General features: G+C 37.9%; 1 protein-coding gene across 1 annotated transcript; it reads left to right on the top strand.

Moving 5' to 3' along the window:
• Nucleotides 1–5,854: 5,854 nt before the first annotated feature.
• On the top strand, nucleotides 5,855–10,363 carry slitrk2 (SLIT and NTRK-like family, member 2). The gene has a single exon (XM_088597504.1). It carries the CDS (start codon nucleotides 7,047–7,049, stop codon nucleotides 9,594–9,596), a length of 2,550 nt encoding a protein of 849 aa, XP_088453630.1. The 5' UTR covers nucleotides 5,855–7,046; the 3' UTR covers nucleotides 9,597–10,363.
• The last annotated feature ends 3,428 nt before the right edge of the window (nucleotides 10,364–13,791 follow it).

Raw genomic sequence — 13,791 nt, forward strand, 5'->3', positions numbered from 1 at the left:
ATAAATCTTTCTGATTACTTACTTAATGTCTCTAATTGCTCTTGAGTGTTAATATCTTGCTCATAATTATCTTAAAATACAAAAGGCCTCCACTTATCTGTTAGACCCTGCTATTTCTAACCCAATTAAAATGCATTAGGAATCTTGGCTTTTCATTTCACATTCAGATCGAATGAAAATATTGTGGGACAATCCATGGCAGAATGCTGGCCTGTATTAATTTGGCCAGAACGCTCTTTAAGCTAGTGCAGCCCAAGTCCGTGGTTGTTCAGCCGAAGAACGAAACCGGGAGAAACACAGCTGAGGGCGAATCCAGCAGTGCAGCAGCAGGCTTGACAATATTGAGACAATATGCACATGTAATAATGAATGAAAGAACTGTAGTTGATTTTTGAGGCAAAAAAAGTCTTATTATATATGATATTCTGTATAGTTATGGTTATTGTAAGTAGCCAATGAGGTGTATTAAGAATCTGGAAACAATTCTTGTCAACATTTGCAGTTCTCCAAACATTAGAGTAACTTGTACGTTGTACAGTATGTTTATGCTGTGTGTTGTTTAATGCGTGACATTATCATTATTAATATTTGTTTAATCCAATGTACCTGACTTATTTCTCATTTCACCAAAACTGTGCCAGAGAGCAAAAAACACAGATTATATCAATTCTGTCTCTAATTATACTGCTTGGGTATATTCTTAGCATTATCATTAACATTGAGGGGTTATGATTATTTATTTTAATTATTGATGATCTCACTTGGTCTATTTTCAGTAATACCATTTTTGTAACCTTCTATTGGTAACTATAGGTATATAAGCTCTGTGAATGTTTCATCCACTCCTGCCAACTCTAGGATCACAATGAGCCAGAATCCCATGGGCACAAGCCAAGACACCCTGGATGGGAGACATTTAGTGAAGAGTGTGTGATGAAATCAAGGACTTTGTTACTACCAATATCCCACTGGCCAACACAAAGGTGTTGGGACCACAATGACAGTATTGCCAGCAGCAGAGCGCTGTTTGCTCTCCTTATTGTGTAATTCATTTTCTGTTCCCCACACATATATTATTTTTTTTATAATTTTGTTATTATTTTATCATTACTATCATTGTTATATCACTTCACTGTATTTTTGTTGGAGACTTTGGACTTTGACTTACTGTGTATGAAACAATTTTAGATGTACGTTAATGTTTCCTAGTGGCCAGTTTTCAGGTGGAAGTGATTTTCCTTCCCTGATCCTACTGTACATACAATATATCCCTTTTTTACAAAAGCTTGTACATTGCATCAAGGTTATGATAACCTCAGCCATAATAATTTGGTAATCCTCGGACATCCACAGCTAATGGCATTGTTTGGTTATCTTAGATTGAGCATAGCCTACTGTATCCCCTTTCTGATGTAAAGCATGTCTTCTTTGTTTGTTTGAGAGGTGCACAAATTCAATGAAGAATCATGCCTCAGACAATATCTTGTTTCTGTTGAGTTAGATGCAGATTCTTCTACTTTTTACCATTTTTTTATTTTGAAACAATTTATCAATACATATTACTTCAGATAAAATCATTCAGTGACAGTTTCAAACCAAACCATTGCTTTAACAATTTTTGTACTGCTTTCAGTGTGTCTGATGTGTAAAGGGTAGGGTGTTCTGATAGATATTGAGTACACAACAAAGAGAAGAAATCATTAAACATTGCATTAGAAAAACTAAGAGCAAAATGCAGTTTTGTGTGTTTTATAAAAATGTAAAAACTCACTGTGGACTGCATTCCAGCACCTCATTGCAGTGAATTCTCTTGCTAAAGGACAAGGAACCTAAGGGAATATTTAAACAGTTTCTCACTTTGTTCTAGTAGTATAGCAGTATGGTTATGGAACTGTGCAAAGAGATAAAGGAGTCTTATCTCATTCAATGGGTACTATTAAATATTGTGCTCACCTTAGATAGCATACAGAAGACACATACACTAGGGGATGGCATGTTAAACTTTAAAGCACAAAGACTTATAAAACCTGTTAGTTTCTTTTTCCCTCATTCTGGTATGTAATTAAAAGCTAACACCCTGCCAGTGACCTTTTGGGTTATCGACTCTGTTCATATGTGCATGAACATTCATTCAAGAGATTACTTGTTACCAAATAGAGTGAAGGAAATGCATCACTCATAGTAAAATTTGTAGGGTGTATTACAAGACACTTACAAGCAATATTGATTCATACTTCTCTGCACAGACCACAGTAAAACCCCTACTTCCAGCAGCCAGGGGACAGCTGTAGAGAAAACAATATCCACTGGAAGTCACACTGCAAAATCTGATCACTGGTGACATCATGGAAGCATCTTCATAAGATCAATAAAATGCAGCCCACCAGCTTGTGTTCTCATGTGTACAAAATATAATTCAATGTGCAATGGTGTGCTGCAGTAAGTACAGTATTATACAATTCGGTAACATTTGTGATATTATCACTCATGGTGCTCTGTTGTACAGTATATTATGGTTGTTATTATTTTTGTGGTTGTATATCAGTGCTGAAATAACATTAAATACGCTTACAAAACATTATTTAGACATTGTCTACTGTCTTAAAGCTATTTTCCAAAAAACGAAAGAGTTACACAAAATTCTTAAATACCACTCTTGATCTCAATGCATTTTTATAATTCAGGGTATGACCAGTAAAAACATTGATTTAAAGAGATCGTCTTATCCTGGAGTAGCGGTTAAAGATTATTTTAGTCTGGCGTGTAGTCCAGGATGGAATCATTTTTAACATCACTAAAAGCTTCACCAACAACCTAAATTCTATCTTGAGAGAAGGTAAATATGATTGACCCAGAAGACTTTTCTTATTCATGATCTCTTTTTTTTTCTAGAGCAAAGCATGATGATGTAGAAGTCATACTGATATGGCTATTAATAATTTGTATATGTCATGTAAATTTTTAAAGTAGTCACAGTCCTCATGGACTATTTTTTCCTTAATGCTACTACTATGGGGAATATATTTTCTCTAAATAATATCTAATTGTTTAAGTTTAATGTGCACATTTCACCACTTGCATCACCCTGAGTGCTTATAAATTGAATCCTTAAAAAAGCTGCATAAAGATCCTTGATTGTAAAACATGAAATTAGGAAGCAGGATCTTCCAAGCTCAGTATGTTGTTTATTTCTTTGTTGGCATGACTGATGTCAAAAGGAATGCACAAGGTATTTTTTTATGCTCCAAGTGGTGAGGCAGTAAATCAGTGGATTTTATTTCACACCGACAATCCAGATATTCTTATTAATGCAAAGGTAAAGGCCTGTACTGTATTATCATGATGCAATACCCTGCAATTACTGTTGATGTTATTAGTTTTATAATTAAAGAGCTCTGCACTATTACATAGAGCACCTCAAGCATGACAGAATTATCAATTTTCCGAATGAAAATCCAATCTGTGTCAAAACAGAGAAAACAAAAGTATGCTTTGAAACAAAATATAGGATCACAATAGCATGCTTAATATTGTTTGCAAAAAACAATGATTTTGGAAAATATTTGTTATTTATTTTAAAAATTGTGCTGTTCCAGTTCGAAAACACTGTTCCACATTCAGACAGATGGATCCCACACAGACTGCTGGGTGTTTTAATTGCCTGTAAACCCCTTGTTCCTGTATGACAATATTATTATTCTATAATAATAATTATAGAACCTTTGACTACCATCACCTTATACTGTAGTTTGCAAAGGTGCTCATGTCACTTAGAGCCTTATTACTGCTAATGGTAGAGCTAATAAATGAGCAGACAATCCCTGGAGCCTCTGGGGTGAAGGGGGGAGACAATCACAGTCACACCATGGGGAGCAGTTCATGCTTCATGAGAACAGTCCAGCTCTGGGCACAGCGGGGTCCTAATCTCTTTTCTGCTGTGCAGCAGCCAGGCCTCCACAGGCCTCTACAGCCTGCCTGTAAGTGTGGCTGGAACCAGGGGCTCCACAACAACTCCGAGGGCTGCAGGAGGCAGGAAGAAGCTGCACAAGGACTGGGTGGACTGGGACACTTTGTCCTGTGCGCCCAGGTATCATGGGGACATTTCAGGCTCCTGAGAGCATTCGGTAATGTCCAGATTCGTGGACTAGGAGAACAGAGACCTTGGTTTTCAGATCAAGATGCAAGTCTGTATCGGAGCTGAAGAAAAAATCATCTGGAGGCTCCATGTTGATTTGCTTCTCCACAGGTAAAGGCAGCAAAGGTCCATGGTCTTGTTGGGTTTTGGAAGAGCCCTGCAGACATCCTGGCACGATGACACGATGGCAATCCACTGGAGCAGGGGGTGTGGTGTTACCCCCTTTATCAAATATCTCTCGCATGTGCAAGGTTTCTGAGACAATCCCCAGCTAGCCACCTACTATAGGTGGAAAAAGAGGGTTCCTTACCTTCAAACACTGATCTGTCTGCAAGTGTTTGTCAGTGTTTGTCTGCAAGGGGAATCTGCTGTTCATGATGTTATTATCTTGATTAAGGGAGATATGTGTTTAGAGTACTGAACAAAACAATATCTCACGTTTGCTATGCCTGCTCTTACCGGGCTCGGTTTTCTGTTATTATTTGATCTTCAATAAATCTGCACATACTGCACTTAGATCGAATGGCTGCAGGCATTATTCATCCTAGAAATCGCCACCGACCTTTCACGTGTCCTGGAGCTTGACCAGCTCTCCTACATAAACGGCAGAGCAGACTGGCTGGACAGCTCCTTTAGAGTTACTTGAAGGAGACAAAAATGTTCTTTAGAGTGACCTGCTACTATAATAGATTATAATAAAACACAGATGCCTCAGTTATAATTTGTTGTTTTGTTTTTGGTTCATATAGCAAAACATGAACTAGTCTCGTCGCTTCCTTTCTTAGCTCTCACGTTTCTGTACAGCTGACTGACTGCTCCCTGCCTGCAATCTCTGCTTATTTAACACCCAAGAGGCGCACAGTAAGTGAGCGTAGAGAGTCGAGCCGGAGAGGAAATTCCATAACTGCTGAATCCAAAATTGTGCAGCCTTCTCTTCCTTCTCCTCCTCCTCCTTGCATCTGCTAGAAATGTTACAATTCTAATGATTTAGAAAAACTAAATCGTGCTCATAATTAACTGGATTTAAAGTGGTTATGGGGAAGTATCATTCTGAACGGCGCCGATGTACAATAGTTTATTACTTTCGTATAGTCTTCACTCGGGTCAGTTCGTGGATAGAAGCTCTATATCGGTAGAAATATTATTTAGAAGAATAGAATTATAATACAAATCGTATTATTAACAAGTCTCATCGTGTCATTTTATGTATGATTCGCCTGGGTTCCAGTTCTTATGAAACCGAATTCTACAATCAGCTTCACAAGAAACAGTCTAACATCCCTGTGCTGTATTTCCTCAAGATCTATAATTGTAAAGTAATACTTTAAACATTAGAATCTCCGATGATATGTATATACTGTTCATCTGAACGCAACTTGAGAACTGCCTAAAATAATATGTAAATACAAAATGAGGCATAGCAGTCGTTGCAGTTTGTTTCACTGCCCTTTAAAAATGATTCGGCAGTTAGACAAAAATTTGTTAAGATACTGTTCATTATTTTGTTATTTGTTCTGATACAAACATTCACATTTTAGAACTGGAAGAGACGTACACTACGTAAACCGATGAGCGGTAGTGACGATGATTACGTTCACTTTTCTAAGTGTTATTAAGTGTTAAGAGTGTTTACGTAGCGATTTGTATTTAAATGCTTCGAGTATTTTCAGAAATATTGGTACTGGTGGTACGTATAGAGATTTATTGAAAAAGGGTCCAGGTGAAAGAGATTAAAAGGTCCTTCCACCTCCTAGTGTTCAGTATCAGGATTGTTCAGTAAAAACCATCACCCAACTTCTGGATTCTACGTCTCCTGAACGGTAGAAGTCGGTGCATTTACATCTCCAATGTTTCAATTAAGGAACAGAAATAATTTATCGAATGGATTCGACATTGCCGAATTTTCATATTACATTATGTGCATCCCAAGCACTGAGTTTTTATATCGGGCAAGTGCGATTTACCAGGATCTGAATGGCCGCTAATGCAACTGAGAACCTTTCTGTTAATCTCTAACAAAGCGATTGTTTATCTGCAAAAGACGATACTCCCCGTTTTTGTCCTTTATTGACCAATTTAGATGGACAAAATGACTTCTCACGTTTCTTAAAATGGCACTGATATGCTTAAAAAGAGAAGTCTTGTCATTTTTACAAATCGAAGACAATGTAGTTTGGATTTAGGGCACAAAGGCACTAGTGAGAAAATGACAGTTAAAAACGCGATTCAGTTCTTACAGATAAATTCTGTTCTCCCCAGCAAAACAGAATCTGCTCATCAGTTCGTGTGACGTAGAGTTCCCAAGCCCGGACTGAAGGAGGATGCAAACTAACCCAAACTAAGCACACACAGCACAGTCACTGTGGGAGTGAATAAACCCGCACAAGAGAATTCTAGCTTGCGTTAAACCCGCTGTTTCTGAGCTCCAATATTACTTTCCAGTTTGATTGTCTTTCACCTCGTACTCCATGCGACTTGATCATACAAATACCTTGGAGTGCTTATAGTTTCTATTTGACGCAAGATGAAAAACTCCGGGATCAAGAAAATGAAGCAATATCTGGGCTCCCCATTCAGTGAGTATCTCCCTGTTACTACTAGTGATTTCAACGGAGATGCTTAAACCTGCTGCATGAATTTTATTCCTTTTCCATGGGGATAGATTTACCGAGGTATTCCCAGACTCAAAAACACAATGTTTCTAGTGAACTAGCACACAGAATGTGCTCTGATTGCCTTCATACATCACTTGCCTTTTGGACTGGAAAGACGGTCGTTGGAGAGTCCTGCGCTTTTGCGAGCTTTGTTCAGATTTTGTTTTAAAATTGTGCGTGGTTTTATATCTATACAAAAATCCCATTTTAAAGGGTCTAACAGCGTTGATGCTAGAGCTTTCGGCTACACTGTAAAAATGCTGAACAGCGTTTTGTTGCTAAGCGTTTTAGCGGTGACCAGTTTCTCTTCGAAAACAGAAAGCCGTAAAACTTCCAAAGACCTTTGTAAGAATCGCTGCTTGTGCGAGGAGAAGGAGAGCGTTCTGAATATTAATTGTGAAAACAAAGGATTAACAGCGGTCAACCAGTTCCAGCCGCCGCAAAATAGAATATGTCAACTCTTTCTGAATGGAAACTTCCTATCCAGGCTTAATCCAAACGAGTTTCTGAATTACGGCAATGTAACCACTCTTCATCTGGGGAACAACGGGTTACAGGAGATTAAAACAGGGGCTTTCATAGGGCTGAAAATTTTAAAACGACTGTATCTTAACAATAATAATCTGGAGATTATTAAGGAAGATACCTTTATTGGTTTAGAAAGTTTGGAATATTTGCAAGCAGATTATAACTACATCAGTGCTATAGAGGCAGGGGCATTTAGTAAACTGAATAAATTGAAAGTCCTGATTCTAAATGACAACCTTTTGCCATCCCTGCCCGGCAATGTCTTTCGCTTTGTTTTATTAACTCATTTGGACCTAAGGGGAAACAGACTGAAAATGCTTCCTTTTGCCGGAGTGCTAGAGCACATTGGTGGCATAATGGAAATTCAGCTGGAAGAAAACCCGTGGAATTGTACGTGTGACTTGCTTCCACTAAAAGCCTGGCTGGATACCATCTCTGTCTTCGTGGGTGATATTGTTTGCGAGACCCCTTTTAGACTCCATGGGAAAGACATCACTCAGTTGACGAAACAAGACCTCTGCCCCCGGAAAAGTGACTCGAACCAACGGGCAATGCAGCCGCCTTCAGATTCGCAATACCAGGGTCCGACTCCCACCATAAACCCAGGAGTCACAAAAGCACCAAAGGCATCCCGAGCCCCTAAAATAAGAAACCGTCCTACAACTCGGGTAACAATTTCCAGTAAAGACAAGCAGATATTTGGACCGATAATGGTTTATCAAACGAGGTCACCCGTGCCAATTATTTGTCCAAAAGTCTGCATCTGCACCTCGCAGAACCCAGAGAATGGATTAAACGTAAACTGTCAAGAGAGAAAATTATACAATATATCAGATCTGCACCCAAAACCTTCCTATCCAAAGAAGCTTCATCTCACAGGTAATCATTTACAGACAGTGTACAGAACAGATCTCACTGAATACAGTTCTTTGGAGCTGCTACACTTGGGGAATAACAGGATAGCCACAATTCAGGACGAGGCCTTTGAAAACCTAACTAATTTACGTAGGTTGTATCTTAATGGTAATTACATCGAAAGCCTGTCTCCTTCTCTGTTTGCCGGTCTGCAAAACCTGCAATATTTATACTTAGAGTACAACGTCATAAAAGATATTTTGCCGCAGACCTTTAACGCTCTACAAAACCTTCAGCTTTTGTTTCTTAACAACAATCTGTTAAAGTCTTTGCCCGATAACGTTTTCGGAGGCACCATGCTCACAAGGCTTAACCTTAGAAACAACCACTTCTCCTATCTGCCTGTGAGAGGTGTGCTGGACCAGCTTTCTCCGTTTATTCAGATTGATCTTCAGGAGAACCCATGGGATTGTACTTGTGACATTGTAGCACTGAAACACTGGATGGAACAGTCCAGCACTAGCGTAGTAGTGAACGAAATCACTTGTGATTCCCCTTCTAAACATGCGGGAAAGCTACTGAGATCCCTGCAAAATGATGCAATTTGCCCAGAAAACAATGAGATTAAGGAGACTATGGGGGTGACAGCTATTACGGAGACGGATGCCCCTTATTCTGCTAGTACCCCTACCCAGCCCTTACCAGAGATTCATACCGAGGTACCTTTGTCCGTTCTCATTTTGGGCTTGCTAGTCGTGTTCATTTTGTCAGTCTGTTTCGGTGCGGGTTTGTTCGTTTTCGTTCTAAAAAGACGCAAAGGGGTAGAGAGCGTCCCCACAAGTGCCAACAACTTGGATTTAAACTCGTTCCAAGTCCAGTATGGCTCCTACAACACAGAAACCAGCACAGACAAGACTGAAAGCCATGTGTACAATTATATCCCCCCTCCCGTTGGCCAGATGTGTCAAAACCCCATATACATGCAGAAGGAGGAGGACCAAGTAGCTTACTACAGGAACCTCAAAGAGCTGAGCTACAACAGCCTGGACCCTAAAAAGGACGAACATTCCCGCAGTCCAGCATATACAATAAGCACGGTTGAATTCATTGAAAAACAACGCTGCGGAAACAGGGATCCGGAGCTATTGTACCAGAATATAACCGAAAGAGTGAAGGAGCTTCCGACCGCTGGGGTGATAAATTATAATTTTTGCACCTTACCCAAAAGGCCATTTGCGCACCCCTACGAACCGTCGAGGCGTCATAACCAGGACAGGTTCAATAAAACTGTTCTGTACGGAACTCCCAGAAAATATTATGCCGAACAATCAAATAATGAGCATCCTTTGCTTCTCGGAAAACTAAAGACAGAACCGGACTACCTCGAAGTTCTGGAAAAACAAACTGCAATCAGCCAGCTGTAAAATCTGTATACATTTACTCAGTATTTCAATACATACATATATCTATACAGTATATTGCCAACAAACTGTAAGGACAACATGTAAACAACGTGACATTACTTTTTCTTTTCTTCCCCTGCTGTACAAACGAGATTTTAAAAAAATATATGCAGTACAAGGTGTTTATTTAACTTTTGTCTAAGTTTTAAATTATTACATTCTTGAAAAGTTCTCACGGTAGCAAGAATTGTCGCAAATATGTGTGTAATACAGTTTTCTGTTTTTTTTTCTCTAAAATGGATCTTGGACTTCTGCTTTCAAATTCCAAACAAAACTGAATGATTTTACAATATCGTGCTGTATATAATATCAGGTAATGTGTGCGCAACACCTTTACCGGTTACATCCGCTTGGCGCCCTATTTTTTTTCCAAGAAGTGCCTTTGCACTTAAAATATGTTAACGTTGCTTTCCGCTGTAAGATGAAGTTTTATATATATATATTACGTATTGTATTTTAAGAATATCGATATGTAAAATAGAATTCTATGTCAATTACATTAAATGAAATTGAAAAGTATTCCTTATGTGAAGAAAAACATTTTTGTGCATAAACGTGCCTTTTCAGACATTAAATAGAAAACAATATACAAATATGATTTTACGGGTTTGCAGTAAGGTTGATCACCACTTATAAGCTTCAAGTGACATTGAATTAAGAAATACTTCTAGGCTGATGTGTTAATATATAATTTTGTTTTCAATAAACTCATTTTCATTTAATAACCATATTTGGATTGACATTACATAATTCTAGTATTGTAAATTTGTCAGAAATGTAAACCATTCTTGTGTTCCTATTTTTATATTAGTTATTGCAAATCATAATGACATTTCTATATATTTGTAATTTTTCTCACACTTTAAAAATGGGTGTTCATACAGTACACGCTGTATCACTGTAAAAAGTGTATTCTATGATTTTAAGAGCAAAAAGTATATACAAACACAGCAGTAATACACCACACCTAATTATTTTTTTTTGAATTCCCTTGTAATCCCTGCAATCTGGTATGTGGCCAAAAGGAAAATTAACAGTTTTAAAAAGAAATGGTTGTGAGAAAACAAAAACAATGCAATATCAGCATTTACTTTCATGATGAATACAGCCTTTAACCACTCTTTGTGTGAATGCAGAGAGCACTTTTATTTCAGCTGAATATACAAAACAATGTTTCATCTTAACCTTGAATGTTTTGATTTATAATTACAGGTTTTGAATGATGCTGTCTGCCAGAATCCATGCACTTGGTTCTTGGTTCAGTATGTTAGATGCTGAAGTACTGTACAGGCATTGCAAGTTTTGCCATTCTGAGGCATACTGTAGTAACTACTGTTAGACCACATGTACATCAATGCAGAGTTTACACTGATAATCTAAGAGAAAATAATGGTAATTGATACTGTTCCAAGGAAACCAAAGAGTTTGTCAAGTGTCAGGAGTTAAATCATCAATGTTTTAAAAAGAATATGCATCATACTTCAAATTTGCTATGCTTTGGATATTACAAATCAAGTGTGAAGTCTGTCTGATCGGTCTTTGAGTTTCTTTGGTGGGGTGTGGTGGCATTCTGTAGATATTGGCTGTGTTGGTACTTTTGATTTCCCTATGCTTCGGCTGAGGACAGTAAGTATTGTGTATCATTAAAAAAGATCTAGAAATAACTGGAATTATATTTTTTTCTGTTGAATAACAGAGGCCATAACACTGTTAGTATTTTCCATACAATTGTGCTTCCAGTAGTTACACCGGTTACCTGAAGGCAAGGAGTTACACTCATAATGTATTTGTAATACAATGTACTCATAATATTTTGGTATGTCTGACAATACTGTATAACAGCATCAATAATGACAACCCAATGAATATTCTGCAAGGTTCATCCTCTTCTGCTTTACAGAACTAGTCTAAAACCAAGACTGGCATGTGCATCAGCCCAAGTCCTGCCTCTTCGCTAGAGTGTGCTGTGGAACCTCATCAAAATTCACATTCATACATCAAAACTAAAACCATCCCTATAGAGTAGTGTTACAGATTATTGTTATTATTATTGATCAGCAATATGTGTCAGTGATTGCTAGTGTAAGATGTGACTAGCATGTTGTTGAACACCTCTGTCAGTGATGGTGAGGGACATGAGATGCACATGACCTGCATGCCAGTAAAGCTGTTTGCCTGCTGGAAAAAAGGTTTATACCTGTTAAATCTGTGAAAGTGGTGTGCAATTTCAGTCAATATCTGTGCTATTGTCCTATTAACATGCTATAAAGAGTGATAGGTCATAGAATGCATAACTAGGAAGATGATTACAGCTATAAAGGAGAGCTTATTTTTGGTTCCTAGAAATGTCTTGTCAATGCTAGCTGTTTGTTGTCTACATGTAAATGATTAAGGATTAAAAGCAACCAGGCGTAAAAGTAATGGCATATGTAATTTATTACCAAGAGCATCGCAGTACCAACACTTTGGCATTTCACACTCACTGCTTTTCCGCATCCATTGCTCCAGAACAACTGTGTATACGTTCATTAAGCAAAATGTCAGACAAAACAGACATCCACAGAGCTTCAATCTAATTATCTCCGATGAAGTTATATTTATCTAAAAAATAATAAGTTAAAAGTTGTTGCATTTTGATAATTTGATAACCAAGCTAATGCAAGGTACTGAATGCATCTGTAAAATAATTGTATCTTGAAGTGTTATTAGCTTTCTGAGTTTTTGTCAGCAGCAAAACATTTAAGAAGACTGTTTGCCTGCAAAGTACTCTTTGAAGAACAAAGGTTTCCTTTAATCTGAGTGTGCTTATTTTTATTACTTTCTGTCTGTCAGTCTGACACAGTTTGCAACTGTGAACATAAAAAGGTTAGAATTTTGCCTTACAATTCACCAACATGATGTAAGACAGTTATATAAAGAGATGCAGGCAATAGCTGGTCACTTGAGGCTATTTGACATGCAGATAGGCAAATCTGCAGAAAAGAGTGACTCACTGGGCTCTTGTCAGGCATCTGGGGATAGGGGCATAGCTTTGAGCTGTTCTCGCCTGCTTTGTAACCAGTTTCAATATATTTTTGCTTTATTTGTTTTCTCACAGGATTTACATTTTGTAGATATATGTTAGAAATTCAGGAAGAAAAGATGTGGAATCTAATCAGAGAACCCTTGATAATGCATTACTCAGAATAGCATCGATCTTAAGTTACTAAGGCCTAAGGAAAAAAGCTAGAACACCAAAATGTGATTCATCCTGTAAAACTAAACCTTTTCTAAAATAAGACATTTACAGTAGATTTAACTAGAGAAGAGTACAATCAGATTTAAGGTGATGCAGATAAAGCCTTAATAGTGTTATACAGGTACATTAGGAAAATTCTATGAGCTAAATCTGACACACACACACACACACACACACACACACACACACACACACACACACACACACACTCTACCCTGAGGGACTTCTGCTAAGACAGTGAAGAAGAGACTAGTGTTGAAGTACCGAGCACAGGATGCTGGGAAGAAAAGTCTGATATCTCTCATTTATAGAAAGGGGAAATGCATCTGCTGGCTTATCTTCCTCCCAGATATGTGCTGTAAAACTCAGGAGGCCCATTTATTACATTCCTGCCCATTGGCCCTGTATCTGTCCCGACTCTGTATCTGTCTGTAACCCGTTCTTTAAAGATGATTCTTATATTCATAGTTTTCCAGTTTCATACATTTTTTTCATCTATAGGAAATGTATGATGTGTATCGTAGCTTATCTTGTGTTTGGAAAGAGCCTTCTTCTGAGGAGTTCCTGGGGTTTTGGTTCAATTACCTTTTGAAGTTGCACACTTGCTGGTTTTGTAATATTACATAAAAATATTCATTTTTGAATGAAAATGGTAAAGGACAACATAAGATAAAGCCAATGGTTTGCAGCATCCTTGATGAGTGTGTTTGTTTCTTTACAGTAAGATGTCCCCAGGCAGTGCATTACACAGCACAATTAGAGCATTCTATGCAGCTCACAAGATACATTTCTTCTATATTACATGCCATTCAAACAACACCACCCATGTAGATAGTAAACCATTTGAATTTGCGGCTGAATTATTAGAAGATAAATGGGTAAATGGATGAATAGGTTTTCTTTCATGTGGAACTTTTC

This window comes from Lepisosteus platostomus, chromosome 10 (assembly GCF_059453375.1).
Source record: "Lepisosteus platostomus isolate fLepPlt1 chromosome 10, fLepPlt1.hap1, whole genome shotgun sequence".
Classification (NCBI taxonomy): Eukaryota; Metazoa; Chordata; class Actinopteri; order Semionotiformes; family Lepisosteidae; genus Lepisosteus; species Lepisosteus platostomus.

Bases quoted from the DNA above. Each gene is read 5' to 3' on its own strand.
- slitrk2 (XM_088597504.1), top strand. From the start codon at position 7,047: ATGCTGAACAGCGTTTTGTTGCTAAGCGTTTTAGCGGTGACCAGTTTC.